The sequence below is a fragment of the Oncorhynchus clarkii genome, chromosome 5, assembly GCF_045791955.1.
Source record: "Oncorhynchus clarkii lewisi isolate Uvic-CL-2024 chromosome 5, UVic_Ocla_1.0, whole genome shotgun sequence".
Lineage (NCBI taxonomy): Eukaryota > Metazoa > Chordata > Actinopteri > Salmoniformes > Salmonidae > Oncorhynchus > Oncorhynchus clarkii.
The window spans coordinates 61,625,936-61,644,520 of NC_092151.1; the positions used below are offsets into that span (position 1 = coordinate 61,625,936).

Below are 18,585 nucleotides of genomic sequence, written 5' to 3' on the forward strand. Positions count from 1 at the left end.
GAGGTATAAGTATGACAAGCGGAACAAGAGAGGGTCAAAACGAAGGGAAATCCTTCCGGGACTGCAGTGGAGTAGAAAGACACTACCATTACCCCATCGTTCAGGGCCTTTGAAGGCAGATCGTTTTTTTTTGTTTACAACAGAAGGGGGCTCACATCTCATTAAACCGTAGCTGGGGGAAACAGAATCAGGAGCTAGATAGGAACAGTACTAGTGCACTCAAATAACTGCAGGGAGAGGATGAGTTCAAGCACACAGCCTCCTTATCAAGCATTACCCCCTTTGGTGGAGATGGCTTGTTTGGCCATGGCTTGTTTGGCCATGTAACTGATGCAGCGTGCTGGAGCTACTGTCTTTGTTCCACTTAGAAACATTAGAGTTTGCTCTATTTTTCTCACTACAACTTCTCTGTCTCAGGCAGACATGTACAACGCCTTCGGAAAGTAGTCAAACCCCTGGACTTTTTTCACATTTTGTTACGTTACAGCCTTATTCTAAAAGGAATTAAATAAAAAAATACCTCAATGACTAAGCGAAAAAAAACTTTTTTTTATGTTTGCAAATGTATTAATATTAAAATTCAGAAATACCTTATTTACATACACTACCTTTCAAAATGTTGTGGTCTCTTAGAAATGTCATTGTATTTGAAAAAAAAAAGTATTAAAATAACAACAAAGCTGACCACGACTCCATTTTGTTGCTCCCTGCCTTTAGACAGAGACTAAAACAGAACGCTCCCGCGCTCAGGTCTGTTCAACCCTGGTCCAACCAATCTGATTCCACGCTTCAAGATTGCTTCGATCACGTGGATTGGGATATGTTCCGCATTGCGTCAAACAACAACATTGATGAATACGCTGATTCGGTGAGCGAGTTTATTAGCAAGTGCATCGGCGATGTCGTAACCACAGCAACTATTAAAACAGTCCCAACCCGGAAACTGTGGATTGATGGCAGCATTTGCGCAAATCTGAAAGCGCGAACCACTGCTTTTAACCAGGGCAAGGTGACCGGAAACATGACCGAATGCGCGTCAGTATAGAGACAAAGTAGAGTCGCAATGCAAAGGCTCAGACACAAGAGGTATGTGGCAGGGTCTACAGTCAATCACGGATTACAAAAAGAAAACCAGCCCCGACCAGGATGTCTTGCTCTCAGACAGACTAAACAACTTCTTTGCTCACTTTGAGGACAATACAGTGCCACTGACATGGCCCGCTACCAAAACCTGCAGACTCTCCTTCACTGCAGCAGATGTGAGTAAAACATTTAAACGTGTTAACCCTCGCAAGGCTGCAAGCCCAGACGGCATCCCCAGCCGCGTCCTCAGAACATGCGCAGACCAGCTGGCTGGTGTATTTACGGACATATTCAATCAATCCTTATCCCAGTCTGCTGTTCCCACATGCTTCAAGAAGGCCACCATTGTTCCTGTTCCCAAGAAAGCTAAGGTAACTGAGCTAAACGACTACCGCCCCCATAGCACTCACTTCCGTCATCATGAAGTGCTTTGAGAGACTAGTCAAGGACCATATCACCTCCACCCTACCTGACACCCTAGACCCACTCCAATTTGCTTACTGCCCCAATAGGTCCACAGACGACACAATCGCAATCACACTGCACTAACCCATCTGGACAAGAGAATACCTACAGTGGGGAGAACAAGTATTTGATACACTGCCGATTTTGCAGGTTTACCTACTTACAAAGCAAGTAGAGGTCTGTAATTTTTATCATAGGTACACTTCAACTGTGAGAGACAGAATCTAAAACAAAAATCCAGAAAATCACATTGTATGATTTTTAAGTAATAGTTTGCATTTTATTGCATGACATAAGTATTTGATCACCTACCAACCAGTAAGAATACCAGCTCTCACAGACCTGTTAGTTTTTCTTTAAGAAGCCCTCCTGTTCTCCACTCATTACCTGTATTAACTGCACCTGTTTGAACTCGTTAACTGTATAAAAGACATCTGTCCACACACTCAATCAAACAGACTCCCACCTCTCCACAATGGCCAAGACCAGAGAGCTGTGTAAGGACATCAGGGATACAATTGTAGACCTGCACAAGGCTGGGATGGGCTACAGGACAATAGGCAAGCAGCTTGGTGAGAAGGCAACAACTGTTGGCGCAATTATTAGAAAATGGAAGAAGTTCAAGATGGCGGTCAATCACCCTCGGTCTGGGGCTCCATGCAAGATCTCACCTCGTGGGGCATCAATGATCATGAGGAAGGTGAGGGATCAGCCCAGAACTACACGACAAGACCTGGTCAATGACCTGAAGAGAGCTGGGACCACAGTCTCAAAGAAAACCATTAGTAACAAACACCCTGCTCAAGCCGGCGCATGTCCAGGCCCGACTGAAGTTTTCCAATTACCATCTGGATGATCCAGAGGAGGAATGGGAGAAGGTCATGTGGTCTGTTGAGACAAAAATAGAGCTTTTTGGTCCAAACTCCACTTGCCGTGTTTGGAGGAAGAAGATGGATGAGAACAACCCCAAGAACACCATCCCAACCGTGAAGCATGGAGGTGGAAACATAATTCTTTGGAGATGCTTTTCTGCAAAGGGGACAGGACGACTGCACCGTATTGAGGGGAGGATGGATGCGGCCATGTATCGCGAGATCTTGGCCAACAACCACTCAGTAAGAGCATTGAAGATGGGTCGTGGCTGGGTCTTCCAGCATGACAACGACCCTCGAAACACACAGCCAGGGCAACTAAGGAGTGGCTCCATAAGAAGCATCTCAAGGTCCTGGAGTGGCCTAGCCAGTCTCCAGACCTGAACCCAATAGAAAATCTTTGGAAGGAGCTGAAAGTCCGTATTGCCCAGCGACAGCCCCGAAACCTGAAGGATCTGAAGGTCTGTATGGAGGAGTGGGCCAAAATCCCTGCTGCAGTGTGTGCAAACTTGGTCAAGAACTACAGGAAACGTATGATCTCTGTAATTGCAAACAAAGGTTTCTGTACCAAATTTTAAGTTCTGCTTTTCTGATGTATCAAATACAAATTAATTTTTGTTTTAGATTCCGTCTCTCACAGTTGAAGTGTACCTATGATAAAAATTACAGACCTCTACATGCTTTGTAAGTAGGAAAACCTGCAAAATCGCCAATGTATGAAATACTTGTTTTCCCCACTGTATGTGAGAATGCTGTTCATTGACTACAGCTCAGCATTTAACACCACAGTACCCTCCAAACTCATCATTAAGCTCGAGACCCTGGATCTCGATCCCACCCTTTGCAACTGGGTCCTGGATTTTCTGATGGGTCGCCCCCAGGTGGTAGGAAACAACATTTCCCCCTGCTGATCCTCAACACTGGGGCCCCACAAGGGTGTGTTCTGAGCCCTCTCCTGTACTCCCTGTTCACCTACGACTGTGTGGCCATGCACGCCTCCAACTCAATCATCAAGTTTGCAGACGACACTACAGTGGTAGGCTTGATTACCAACAACGACGAGACGGCCTACAGGGAGGAAGTGAGGGCCCTCGGAGTGTGGTGTCAGGAAAATAACCTCACACTCAACGTCAACAAAACAAAGGAGATGATCATGGACTTCAGGAAATAGCAGAGGGAGCACCCCCCCCATCCACATCGACGGGACAGTAGTGGAGAGGGTAGTAAGTTTTAAGTTCCTCGGCGTACACATCACGGACAAACTGAATTGGTCCACCTACACAGACAGCGTGGTGAAGAAGGCGCAGCAGCGCCTCTTCAACCTCAGGAGGCTGAAGAAATTTGGCTTGTCACCAAAAGCACTCACAAACTTTTACAGATGCACAATCGAGAGCATCTGTGTCGGGCTGTATCACTGCCTGGTATGGCAACTGCTCCGCCCACAACCGTAAGGCTCTCCAGAGGGTAGTCAGGTCTGCACAACGCATCACCGGGGGCAAACTACCTGCCCTCCAGGACATCTACAAAATCCAATGTCACAGGAAGGCCATAAAGATCATTAAGGACAACAAACACCCAAGCCACTGCCTGTTCACTCCGCTATCATCCAGAAGACGAGGTCAGTACAGGTGCATCAATGCAGGGACCGAGAGACTGAAAAACAGCTTCTATCTCAAGGCCATTAGACTGTTAAACAGCCACCACTAACATTGAGTGGCTGCTGCCAACATATTGACTCAACCCCAGCCACTTTATTATTGGAAAAAATTGATGTAAAAAATGTATCACTAGCCACTTTAAACAATGCCACTTGTATATGTTTACATACCCTACATTACTCTTCTCATATGAATATACTGTAGTCGATACCATCTACTGCATCTTGCCTATGCCGTTCTGTACCATCACTCATTCATATATCTTTATGTACATATTCTTCATCCCTTTACACTTGTGTGTATAAGGTAGTTGTTGTGAATTGTTATTACTGCATTGTCGGAAGTAGAAGCGCAAGCATTTCGCTACACTCGCTTTAACATCTGCTAACCATATGTATGTGACAAATACAATTTGATTTGTCTCTAACCAGCATAGAAAGAGGAGTGGGAGACCCTGGTGCACAACTGAGCAAGAGAACAAGTACATTAGTGTGTCTAGTTTGAGAAACAGATGCCTCACAAGTCCTCAACTGGCAGCTTCATTAAATAGTACCCGCAAAACACCTGTCTCAACGTCAACAGGGAAGAGGCGAGGATGCTGGCCTTCTAGGCAGAGTTCCTCTGTCCAGTGTCTGTGTTCTTTTGCCAATCTCAATTTTTGTTTTATTGGCCAGTCTGATATATGGCTTTTTCTTTGCAACTCTGCCTACAAGTCCAGCATCCCAGAGTCGCCTCTTCACTGTTGAGTTTTCAGCTGTGCTAACATACTTGCAGCAGGGTTTTCTAATGATCAATTAGCCTTTTAAAATTATAAACTTGGATTAGCTAACACAACGTGCCATTGAGCACATGAGACAAGATTAGAGCTGGTTGCTGATAATGGGCCTCTGTATTGATGTTATTTTAATGGACAAAATATTTGTTTTTCTTTCAAAAACAAGGACATTTCTCAGTGACCCCAAACTTTTGAACGGTAGTGTAAGTATTCAGACCCTTTACTAAACATCCGTATGATGGTTTTTAAACTTTTTTTTGTGTGTTTTTGTTGTTGAATTTTTCACCCCAATTTCATGGTATCCAATTGTTTTAGTAGCTACTATCTTGTCTCATCGCTACAACTCCTGTACAGGCTCGGGAGAGACGAAGGTTGAAAGTCATGCGTCCTCCGATACACAACCCAACCAAGCCACACTGCTTCTTAAAAAAACGCACATCCAACCCGGAAGCCAGCCGCACCAATGTGTCAGAGGAAACACCGTGCACCTGGCAACCTTGGTTAGCGCGCACTGTGCCCGGCCTGCCACAGGAGTCGCTGTTGCGCGATGAGACAAGGATTTCCCTACCGGTCAAACCCTCCCTAACCCGGACGACGCTAGGCCAATTGTGCGTCGCCCCACGGACCTCCCGGTCGCGGCCGGTCACGACAGAGCCTGGGCGCGAACCCAGAGTCTCTGGTGGTGCAGCTGACGCTGCAGTACAGCTCCCTTAACCACTGCGCCACCCGGGAGGCCCATGTTTTTTCAACTTGATTGGAGTCCACCAGTGGTAAATTCAATTGATTGGACATGATTTGGAAAGGCACAAACCTGTCTATCCCACACTTGACAGTGCCTGTCAGAGCAAAAACAAAGCTTCATATGACGTTGAAGGAATTGTCCGTAGAGCTCCACGACAGGATTGTGTACCCTGTGGAAGGGTACCAAAAATGTTTGCAGCATTGAAGGTCCCCAAAAACACAGTTGCCTCAATCATTCTTAAATGGAAGACTTTTCTTAGAGCTGGCCGCCCGGCCAAACTGAGCAATCGGGGGAGAAGGGTCTTGGTCAGGGAGGTGACCAAAAACCGAGATGGTCACTCGACAGAGCTCTAGAGGTCCTCTGTGGAGACGGGAGAACCTTCCAGAAGGCCAACCATCTCTGCAGCACTTCACCATTCAGGCTTTATGGTAGAGTGGCCAGACGGAAGCCTCTCCTCAGTAAAAGAGACATGACAGCCCACTAGGCACCTAAAGACTCTCAGACCATGAGAAACAAGACTCTGGTCTGATGAAACAAAGTTTCAACTCTTTGGCCTGAATGCCAAGCATCAAGTCTGGAGTAAACCTGGCACCATCCCTTTTTTTCTTTTCTTGTGACAGGTAGACCTGCATTTGCTTCAGCATAGCCTATGCTACAGTAATATAATGACCAAATGTGCGTCTAATTTACACATCTCCATCTGGCTTTCAGGGTCACCTTTTTTCATTTTTTTTTTCTATCCCCAATTTTGTGATATCCAAATTGGTAGTTACAGCCTTGTCCCATCCCTGCAACTTCTGTACGGACTCGGGAGAGGCAAGGTCGAGAGCCGTGCGTCCTCCGAAACATGACTCTGCCAAGCCGCCTGCTTCTTGACACAATGTTCACTTAACCCGGAAGCCAGCCGCACCAATGTGTCAGAGGAAACACAGTACACCTGGCGACCGTGTCAGAGTGCATTGCGCCCGGGCAGCCACAGGAGTAGGTAGAGCGCAATGGGAAAAGGACAACCCCGCTGGCCAAACCCTCCCCTAACCCGGACAACGCTGGGCCAATTGTGCGCCACCTCATGGGTCTCCCGGTCCCAACACAGCCTGGGATCTACCAGGATATGTAGTGATGCAGCTAGCACTAAGATGCAGTGCCTTAGACCGCTGCACCACTCAGGACGACTACCTAATTTTTAAATGGTAAAGGTGTCTTCATTTTTATTATTGCAGTTTTAAAACAGCCTATCACTAAAATGTTGTTGCTTTAAATTAGTTCACAAGCGAACACTCTCTTGCAGTCTTTCTCAATTCCATTCAAATTGCATCCAAAATAGATAATCATGTTCTAGATATATATATAGATGTCCTAGTCTACCTCTTTCAGGTAATAAATTCAATGCAGTATCAGCCTTTATATTAGTCTAATTAATGATGGGTTATGCATAATAAGCTTCTAACTTATAGCTTGCCTCTTGCGCAACATGCAAGCACCTGTGCTCCGCTGACCTCTCCATAAGAAAACGCTCCTTAGCTCTTTGAGTCCCATGCAGAAAAAGCTGGACTACAATAGCTTGCCGGGCTTCTTTTTATATCAATAAACTATTCAGAGGGATGCAAGCTCTTGTTTGCTGAATGCTAAATACAGCAGCCAATCGAGCTCACGTGTAGTTTGAAGAGCGAATGCGCAATGATGGTAGGCTATAGCAGTTATTTATTCAGACTCATAACCATTCAATCTTCGTGAAGAGAAGTGAAAGCCATCTGCACCTATTTCTAGTCCTATATTATGCAAGCATGTCATTAGAATGATGAAGACAACAAAACGTATTTCATGTAATTGTTGAAAGCTAGAAAGGAATGAAGCAATAGAAAGAAAGAGGAGGTAGGCTATAACATTAGGGAAAATATAGTATTAAAAAAATATATACAGTACCAGTCAAAAGTTTGGCCACACCTACTCATTCAAGGGTTTTTCTTTCTTCTTACTATTTCCCACATTGTAGAATAATAGTGAAGACACCAAAACTATGAAATAACACATATGGAATCATGTATGTCCTGAAAAGTTTGCTGTTATTACAACGTCATTATTGTCACATTAGCGCACGTTAGCAACAACCGTCCCAGTATAGGGACTCCGATCTTACGGAATCCGTAAGAGGTTTTTAGAGGTTTAAACAAAATCATGTTTTTTTCTTTGTATTATCTTTTACCAGATCTAATGTGTTATATTCTCCTACATTAATTTCAAATTTCCACAAACGTTAGGAAAGTGCTTCCTTTCAAATGGTATCAAGAATATGTATATCCTTGCTTCAGGTCCTGAGCTACAGGCAGTTAGATTTGGGTATGTCATTTTAGGCGGAAATTGAAAAAAAGGGGCAGATCCCATTTAAAGTATGGCTCATCAGGCTCAGGTAGCACCAGCCTTGAATTTTCGATCAAATCTCTAATCAAATCCAGACGTAGGCCTATTTATGTGCTTTTGAATCACGCTTCCGGTTTTGGAAGGAAATACCAGGTTACCCTGGTGAACAGTGATTTATTCTCGGGATGGAACACTTACCAGTAAAATATTCAACCCTAGTCTGGTCTGTAAGGTGTTCTCCCAGAGAGAGAGAGAGAGAGAGAGAGAGAGAGAGAGAGAGAGAGAGAGAGAGAGAGAGAATCTGCCATAATGCATCAGAACAACACATCTATACCTCAGCCACAGATCATTATTGAAACTCCATGTAGCCATGCCTAGCAGCCATGTTCCATCAGCCCAGACATGTACAGAGCCTTTTTCTGTCTGTTTGTCTGACAGATTAAACCCTTTCACCAATCACTTCTTAGTTCTCTGCTCAGATTTAGCAGACAGAGCTCTGTGCTCTGCGTCAGTGGCCAAGTTGTGAAAGGGGATATGCATGAGTGTATGAGAACCTGAAAGCACTTCACAGCAACAATCAGAGCTGTGCCCTTGAACATGAACACTGACGGGGAGAAGAGAGAGCTAAGACATGCAGGGAGTGCTTTTTAGACCATTCGAGGACCCCGACTTGATTTGCTTTGTCATTGAAATTACACAACGATAACAGAGGACCTCTCACAATCAACAGGCTTATAACACAGCAAGAGGCATAGTGGGGATGGCCGAGTAAAAACCAGTCCGTTCAATTGAATTCTGAAAATGAACCAAGTCTAAGTGTGGAATTAATACAGATGGCTCTGAGGTGATTGCAAACAAGGCTCTTGAGTTAATGATAGAGGACTTTGCTCAGAATAAGAGGACGTATCCATGCCTAAAGAGCAAATATTACTTCTTTGTAATCACTTGTGAACATTGTGAGGAGTTGGTAAACAGATGGCACGAGACAGATGGCATGCGAATTGTTCAGTAATACTATATTTATGAAATGGTTTAGTTTAAGTAGTGTCGCCGAAGTATTCCGTTTCAACTGCCACACTAAAAGAATTCATCAACGCTACATACAATTGTAACTGTGCCAGATTCATGGCAAACAAATGACCAGTTACACAGACTGGAAAAGCAGAAAAAAATAATGTGGCTTTTTTTTTTAAACAGCAGGATCATCCATATTTCATGACGTCCTCCCTCTCACAGCCAGTTCTGTTTGGGTCTAGGCTACATTTGCATTTGAACATCGACTCAACACCTTTTGTCTGAAACTGCTGTTGCGTTTGAAGCCCAGATCAGATACCATTCCTGCTTTTTTTGTACCTCTAGATGTGGGCACTGGCCCAGAAAAATATGATCTTTGTTGATTAGCAATTCTTCAAACCCTTTGTGGACCATCTTATGACGCTCGATACAATTAAAGGGTACAGATATAATTAAATAAACCCCCATGTCTGTAAACACATTATCCAATCAAAACTCTTATCATCAAATGAACAAGAGATGCTTTAAGAAATACATGTTTATTTAAAAAAAATCTATTGCTTAATTACTCCAAAAGGTGAAAATAAGAACACGAAGTCACAGATTTCTCCCTCATTCCAATCCATTATTTATATCTTCTTCCCTCTCTCTGTAAGTGAGAGTAACTGTCTCTATTGGAAACTTGTGATGTAAATGAAGTATCGCTCGAAATGTGAGAGTGGGCATCTCTTCCTGGGTGCCTCTGAATCGATGAAAGGCAGGATCATGTGCTTTAATGACCCAGGTGTTAGCCGGAGGGAGAGAGCCGACCGACTCTGCCCAGAGAAGGAGGGGGGATGGAGGGCACAGACTGACCACACTGGGCTACACCGTTGATCAACGCTCACTCAGAAGTCTCGCTTAGTGTCTCTGGCTCTTTATGTAATGGGGGTATACCTGATAAGGGGAGGACACACAGGTGTGAGGAACACGAGCGTAATACAGTATAAAGCAACGTTCACATTCTCATCAAGAAATGTCATTCGCACACATTGACACACGGAAACGTTCTCTCACAACCACCCACACACTACAGTAATAGGAGAGTGAAAGTCATAGCATGGGTCATAATTGAGCTCTGTTGAGATCTTCAGTCCAGGGTGGGGGAGTTGCTCTCCTCTCCTCTCCTCTCCAGAGCTGGCCTCTCCTCCTCTCCTCCCACAATGGTCTGTGGCTAGCTGTCTGTCTGGGACATTATGAGTGATTGAGCTGCTTCCGAAGGCCTTGGCTTCGCCCAGCGGGCTGTGGATCAATCAGCCGATGTCTGAGGGAGACAAGACCTCCCAGCCTCCCAGGCCCCACACAGCCCTCCCAGTGTTCAGTCTCACAGCCTGTCAATCCCACTCATCTCCCTCCATTGGCTTCAGCTTCCTGTCTGCCTGTTCCTCTCAGCTGAAGAAGTAAGTGGATTCCTTTACCCGCTGGAGATCAAAGTTGCCTGGGAGACAAAAACAACACAAACACACCTCAGTGAAAAGTGATGTGTGATGATTGCTTAAGTTTTGATCTGTCAAATATTGTGGTCCAATTCGGAGTGACTGATCAGTCTAATATCAATCTCCATCTTCAGATCCGCATTGAATTCAACTCTGAAAAGTTGCCCCTGTACATGACTGTCGACTCCTATAGATACATTATAGGAGTCAATGCTTCCTCTACCATTATATAGGTGGGCCAGACTACTGACTGTAACCTGTCATATGTGAGTGTAAGAGTAGGGAGGGGCCTGACCGTCTATATAAGGGACCAGATTATAATACTGATTCTGTCATTTAGAGGAGGGGAAATGACAGCTAGGCAAGACACCCACTCTGTGCATAGCTATTCTATCTCAACTAACACATGTAACCTACTACACGAGAGGAACTAAATGTTCCGATTATGTTGTATAACAATGGGCGATGCTGAAATTAACCACGACCTGTTCAATGTAACCTGGCGGAGTGATGCAGAAAATCATCCTGGATTATGTCCAGCTAGTATTCATCCACTGTATCCTGTTAGAGGAGACAGCCAGGGGTTACCGTGGTGATGGCCTCTGTGTGGTTCGGACACAAAGCAGACCACCACATCTGCCTGAGCCATGTAAACAGATTATGAATGCGGGTGGAGGGTGGGGACAATTAATGGTAATCAACTTTATGCAATTCAGCTGCCGGTGCCAACCAGCCACTACAGATGGACAGAGAGAGAGGTTGAGTAAAGCCTCCTTCAGAACTGATGGATGGACGTGGTGCTGACAGAACAACGGACGCTGTTATCAATCATACCCTATGTCTATGCTGTGGGAATTAGAGGTGGAATCTGATGGACAGAACACACAGGTCACATAGGGTGCAGATAGAGAGAGAGACAAAGATGCAGAGAGACAGACACACACAAGAGATGCAGAGAGACAGACACACACAAGAGATGCAGAGAGAGAACGAGGCAGAGAGAGAACGAGGCAGAGAGAGAACGAGGCAGACAGACAGACAGACAGACAGACAGACACAGAGGCAGACAGAGACACTGACCTGTTTGGGGCACTTTGGCCAGCAGCAGCAGCATTCTCCGGTACTCCAGAAACTTTTTGCTTTTGACCTCGCTCCTGGAGGAGAAGGGAGGACACGATAAAAGCCTTATTTAACTGTTGTTGTTGTGGTGGTAAGACGTTGGTCAGGAGTCCCGTGAGAAGAGCAGGATAGTGGTGCAGGATCCTCAGGCTCATCTCCCTAAGCTCCAGCCTTCCTCAGTCTCTCCTCGCCTCTCCTCCTAGGGACTAATGACCTCACGGGGCCTGGGCACAGGGGGTGAGGGGCTGGCCTGAGGTGCCCAATTACCTCACAGAAGGAGCAGTGTGGATACCATGTACACTTAACCCAAGCCCAGGGGATTACCGTAAAAACAACACTTTTTACAAGCAACCTCACTAACAGTAAAACAGCCTTTTTTTTTTTACTGTAATACAAGTAGTCTGTTGAGATTCTAAACACATTTACCTTCAAAGGAAGTCTGGGATCTGGGAATTTGTTGACGTTAAAAATCATGTCTCTATTGGATAGCATAGTTAAAAGCCCATCCAGAGTTGAGTATGTTTACCTTCTACAGTGCTTAAATTATTATTACTTTAACGATGTGTGTATGCTTTACCATGCAACTACAGTGCATTAGGAAAGTATTCAGACCCATTCCCCTTTTCCACATTTTGTGTAGTTACAGACTTAATCTAAAAATACATTTAAAACAAATAAAAAAAAACATCAATCTACAAACAATAGCCCATAATGACAAAGTGAAAACAGGTTTTTAGAATTTTTGCAAATGTATTACAAATAAAAAACAGAAATACCTTATTTACATTAGTATTCAGACCTTTTGCTATGAGCCTCGAAATTGAGCTCATGTGCATCCTGTTTACATGGATCATCCTTGAGATGTTTCTACAACTTGATTGGAGTCCACCTGTGATAAATTCAATTGATTGGACATGATTTGGAAAGGCACACCTGTCTATATAAGGTCCCACAGTTGACAATGCATGTCAGAGCAAAAAGTAAGCCATGAGGTTGAAGGAATTGTCCGAACGAGCCCCGAGACAGGATTGTGTCGATGCACAGATCTGGGAATGGGTACCAAAACCCTTATGCAGCATTGAAGGTCCCCAAGAACACAGTGGCCTCCATCATTCTTAAATGGAAGAAGTTTGGAAACACCAAGACTCTTCCTAGAGCTGGCTGCCCGGCCAAACTGAGCAATCAGGGGAGAAGGACCTTGGTCAAAGAGGTGACCAAAAAACTGATTCGCTGGTCTGATGAAACCAAGATTGATCTCTTTGGCCTGAATGCCAAGCGTCACGTCTGGAGTAAACCTGGCACCATCCCTACGGTGAAGCATGGTTGTGTCAGCATCATGATGTGGGGATGTTTTCAGTGGCAGGGACTGGAAGGGACTGGGAGACTAGTCAGGATCGAGGGAAAGATTAACGGAGCAAAGTACAGAGAGATGAAAAGCGCTCAGGACCTCAGTCTGGGAGCGAAGGTTAATCTTCTAACAGGACAACAACCCCAAACACACAGCCAAGACAACACAGGAGTGGCTTCGGGACAAGTGTCAATGTCCTTGAGTGGCCCAACCAGAGCCCGGACTTGAACCTGATCGAACATCTCTGGAGAGACCTGAAAATAGCTGTGCAGTGACGCTCCCCATCCAACCTGACAGAGCTTGATAGGATCTGCAGAGAAGAATGGCAGAAACTCCCCAAATACAGGTGTGCCAAGCTTGTAACGTCATAACCAAGAAGACTTGATGCTTCAACAAAGAACGGAGTAAATGGTCTGAATACTTATGTAAACGTACTATCATTTTTGTTATTCTTTATACATTTGCAAAACAAAAAACACAATATTTGCTTCGTCATTATAGGGTATTGTGTGTAGATTGATGAGGAAAAGAACCCAAAACAATTTAAACTATTTTAGAATAAGACTAACGTAACACGTGGAAAAAGTCAAGGGGTCTGAATAGTGTCTGAATGCACTGTATATCATTAAAGTCCAGCTATGGCTTGTCCAGGCTTAACAAGTACATAGCGTATACAGGGTGAGAGAGAGACCACAGCAGTAAACTTCCAAGTTGATGAATGTTTGTACATTCTTTGCATACATGGCTGAGAGAAAGTGAAAGGTTCATCGGCAGTGCTGTTGAATCTACTTTTTGTTGAGTTATGTATTCTCAGTAAAAAATGCTCAATGTGCAATAACACGTTCTGGTAAATGCACAAAATAGGCGAGGTTTGCATATAAAGACATATAAAGTCAGGTTTTTCCCCTCCCCAACACTTTTTTCCCTCTATGCTCCTTTCCTCCTATCTTATAGCTAAATAAAGCATACTAAACTGCCAGTCCCAGTGTGGTGTATCAGTGGTCCAGTGTGTGTGGTGTGTAGAAACTTACTGTAGCCCAGAACAGTATTTCTTCAGTAGGAAGTTGGACAGCTCTTGAAGGATGGGCTGGCTGTGCAGTGCCACAAACTGCTCCCGGCAAACCTGGCAACCCAAGAGAGCACACCACACACAGTCACTCTACTGTACTCCCAGCACTCAAGCAATCACTCTATTCAACACTGGCATTTGACTGTACTGGGAGTTCTAGAGTGATCTGGCAACCCGAGAGAGTCACTCACTCTGTCCTCATGATACAAGCAGAACCAACAACACTACTCAACTCTCCAGCTTCATTGACACAGGACTCGAAGTCACACTGCTGACTTGAGTTATGCTAATGATCTCCATTGGGGTTGCTCCATTTGTCCTCTCCAGTCCCGTCGGTCTCCATTGTGTGACTGGGGAGATCTAAACTAGGTTGATGAAACGCTCACAATCCCTCTGAGAGGAAGGAGAGGAGACCGGTCACAGACCCTGATACTACATAGACAACAGGGGAGGACAGGAGGAGAGAAGGAGAAGAGGGGGTAGAGGTAGAAATGGAGGAGGAAAGGGATAGGAGACTAGCTAGAATGATTGGGGCCATTCATTTATACTGCCAGGTCGGTGCCAATTTAATGCTTGCCTGAAGAATAGAAATATGATAATATAAAATCCTATGTCATATGTTAAGGTGCGGACCAATATATTTAAAGTGCTGCCCCTAGCCTTTGTGTTCAATTGGCTATGTAATGAGGGAAGGGCACTTTGAGATTTAAACATGACAAGAAATAACCACACTGTGAAAACCCGCTTCAATGCTAATTATTGGAGATTGGATGAAGAAATAGAACTTTCCTTAACATAATTCACACAGAAATACCATTATGGTAATTCGGCCATTTTGGATCTCAACAGAGCGTCTCAATTTAGTGTTGTTGACACCTCGGAGCGTCTCAATTTAGTGTTGTTAACACCTCGGAGTCACGCTAAAAAGGACAGGCCAACACAGCCCTCTATACTCCGTAATGGCCCTCTGTAACAGGATGCAACTCTGGGACATATGGTGCTGTCTGCTGCCAATAGCTGTAAAGCCATGTATTAACAGCCAGGCAGCCAGTGGTGTAAAGTAATTGACTCTGGCCACCAGGGAAGGCCTATACGGGGTATTATACTCTGGGTAGTTCAAGCCTTGAATGCTGATTGGCTGACAGCTGTGGTATATCAGACTGTATACCACGGGTATGACAAAACCTTTATTTTTTACTGCTCTAATTACATTGGTAACCAGTTTATAATAGCAATAAGGTAACTCGGGGGTTTGTGGTATTTGGCCAGTATACCACGGCTAAGGGCTGTGTCCAGGCCCCCCATCGTTGCTTCATGCGTAAGAACAGCCCTTAGCCGTGGTATATTGGCCATATACCACACCTGACCTGGGCCTTATTGCTTAAGTATACTACCCCACCCAGCCACAAGGAGCTGTGTGCTAAGGTCAAAGGAGGAATGAAGGTGATAGAAGAAAATGAAGATGACGTACCTTGTTCATGGTGTCGACTGTGATGGCGTGGGTCCAGAAGCAGTCGTGGACGGAGACGAACGTCAGGCCGGCGCTGGAGAAGCACACAGAGGAAGAAAGAGACATGAGATATAGGGCTAGACGCGGTGGAAGGAAATCGTGGTGGAAACTGGACACCGTAACATGAGGTTGCCGGGCCCCAATTCTACACATTTTGCCATGGGGCATAGAGAAAATGTAGCAATTTTATAATTCCTTTCTTGCAATTCTACACATTTTTCCATGGACCGGAGAGAAAAATGTGCAATTCTACAGCTTATTTCCTGCAACTCTACTCAGTTTGCCATAGGGTGCAGAAAAATCTGAGTGAGAGTGACTAAGAAAATAAATTAATTAATTCGTCCACGATTACTAAAAGTTTAGATAATTGAGTGAATGTCAGTGAGTGACAAGAGAAAAACTGCTGATGCACAACCACATTTTAGAAATAGGCCTATTCTACTTTTCTAACTCTCAACAGCAAGTTGAGACCTCCTTGGAAATGGATGCAGCCTGCCACCAGTTTCCCCATCCCTGTTGTAGAGTGTGGTGTGGGTCAGAGGTTATAGGTTAGGCCTTAGTGTACCTGTAGCAGTAGAGAGCAGTCAGCATCATGTGTGTGGAGTCCAGAGAGTGGATGAAGTTAGGAGGGAAGGCATTCTTCTGTTTCACAGTGTCTGGTCTCCTGTGGATGAAAAACAGGACAGTTATTCACAACAGGAGAAGACACACACAGTCACACGCTAACTATGTTTCTCTCACACACCAACACATACCCCCCACTATGAAGTCCCTGATGATGCAAGGAACTGAAAAAACAGTTTCCAAGTCCATAAATCACTGATGGTAGATCAATATGAATTATGTATGAGTGACAAAGAAACAACAGAACAGATGTTCACGTGACAACGGCATCTCGCCAATAACAACTGCACTCTAAACGTCCAAATTCCCGTGCAAGCCTCCAGCTAATTGGGTGTTGGCGAGAAAAGAAAAACACATTGCAGTATTAGAAGCTGTTTTGGCAACTGTCATCCAACTGAAGGGTTGGAGAAATGTAAATGTGCATCGACCTCTGCTGAAAGTGAGCACTTTCCCAATCTGTATATGCACACATTATCCTCATTAGCCTGGGCCTTGACCTCCCAACCCACTGCTCCAGTGCACTTGTAATGAGGATGGAGTACAGGGGGATAATAGCTTGGGATGCACCCAGCAGCACAGACTAGACATAGGCATGCCAGCTATACAGATGTCAACTCCACTCCCCTGTAACGCCGTTTGGCTGGGAACTGGCCAGAGTGATGGAGAAAATAGCCAAGCCTGTATCAGTGCTTAGGGGTAACTTCTACCTACTCTGAAATCTATGCGATTGAAAACTATGCGGTTAACTTTGTCTCTATGGGGAATGGGATAGACTGGGAGTTTAGCTTCAAGCACTTTAGCAACAGTTAGTCAAGTCAAATCACATTTTATTGGTCACATACACATGGTTAGCAGATGTTAATGCGAGTGTAGTGAAATTATTGTGTTTCTAGTTCCGACAGTGCAGTAATATCTAACAAGTAATCTAACAAAAATGACTACCTTGTACACACAAATGGGATGTACATAAGAATATGTACATATAAATATATGGATGAGCGATGGCCGTGCGGCATAGGCAAGATGCAGTAGATGCTATAGAATACAGTATATACATATGAGATGAGTAATGTAGGATATGTAAACATTATTAAAGTGCCGTTATTTAAAGTGACTAGTAATACCTTTATTAAATCAATTTATTACATTTATTAAAGTGGCCAGAGATTTGAGTCAGTATGTTGGCAGCAGCCACTCAATGTTAGTGATGCCTGTTTAACAGTCTGATGGCCTTGAGATAGAAGCTGTTTTTCAGTCTCTCGGTCCCAGCTTTGATGCACCTGTACTGACCTCGCCTTCTGGATGATAGTGGGGTAAACAGGCAGTGGCTCGGGTGGTTATTGTCCTTGATGATCTTTTTGGCCTTCCTGTGACATCGGGTGCTGTAGGTTCAGACCCCACTACCCTCTAGAGAGCCTTACGGTTGTGGCCGGAGCAGTTGCCATACCAGGCGGTGATACAGGATTCTCTCGATTGTGCATCTGTAAAAGTTTGTGAGTGTTTTAGGTGTCAAGAAATATTTCTTCAGCCTCCTGAGGTTGAAGAGACACGGTTGTGCCTTCTTCACCAAGCTGTCTGTGCGGGTGGACCTTTTCAGTTTGTCCGTGATTTGTACGCCGAGGAACTTAAAACTTTCCAACTTCTCCACTACTGTCCCGTCGATGTGAATGGGGGGGTGCTCCCTCTGCTGTTTCCTGAAGTCCATGATCATCTCCTTTGTTTTGTTGACATTGAGTGAGAGGTTATTTCCCTGACACCACACTCCGAGGGCCCTCACCTCCTCCCTGTAGGCCGTCTCGTCACGGTTGGTAATCAAGCCTACCACTGTAGTGCCGTCTGCAAACTTGATGATTGAGTTGGAAGCGTGGATGGCCACGCAGTCATGGATGAACAGGGAGTACAGGAGAGGGCTGAGAATGCACCCTTGTGGGGCCCAAGTGTTGAGGATCAGCGGGGTAGAGATGTTGTTTCCTACCCTCACCACCTGGGGGCGACCCATCAGAAAATCCAGGACCCAGTTGCAAAGGGTGGGGTCGAGATCCAGGGTCTCGAGCTTAATGATGAGTTTGGAGGGTACCATGGTGTTAAATGCTGTTCTGTAGTCAATGAACAGCATTCTTACATAGGTATTCCTCTTGTCCAGATGGGATAGGGCAGTGTCCAGTGTGATGGGGATTGCGTCGTCTGTGAACCTATTGGGGCAGTAAGCAAATTGAAGTGGGTCTAGGGTGTCAGGTAGGGTGGAGGTGAAATGGTCCTTGACTGGTTTCTCAAAGCACTTCATAATGACAGAAGTGAGTGCTACGGGGCAATAGTCGTTTAGCTCAGTTACCTTAGCTTTCTTGGGGACAGGAACAATGGTGGCCCTCTTGAAGCATGTGGCCACAGCAGACTGGGACAAGGATTGATTGAATATGTTCGTAAACACACCAGCCAGCTGGTCTGCGCATGCTCTAAGGATGTGGCTAGGGAT

At 44.9% G+C, this 18,585-nt stretch overlaps 1 protein-coding gene across 1 annotated transcript in view; it reads right to left on the reverse strand.

Annotated features, from left to right (window-relative positions):
• Positions 1-7,276: 7,276 nt before the first annotated feature.
• Positions 7,277-18,585, reverse strand: part of LOC139409155 (DNA-directed RNA polymerase, mitochondrial-like) — a 95,159-nt gene continuing 83,850 nt past the window's right edge. The window contains exons 17-21 of the mRNA XM_071153926.1: positions 16,054-16,152; positions 15,450-15,522; positions 13,941-14,032; positions 11,523-11,596; positions 7,277-10,444 (exon numbers count right to left, since the gene is read on the reverse strand). Coding sequence (XP_071010027.1) covers positions 10,395-10,444; positions 11,523-11,596; positions 13,941-14,032; positions 15,450-15,522; positions 16,054-16,152 — 388 coding nt within the window. The 3' untranslated portion in view covers positions 7,277-10,394. The remainder of the gene's footprint in view (positions 10,445-11,522; positions 11,597-13,940; positions 14,033-15,449; positions 15,523-16,053; positions 16,153-18,585) is intronic.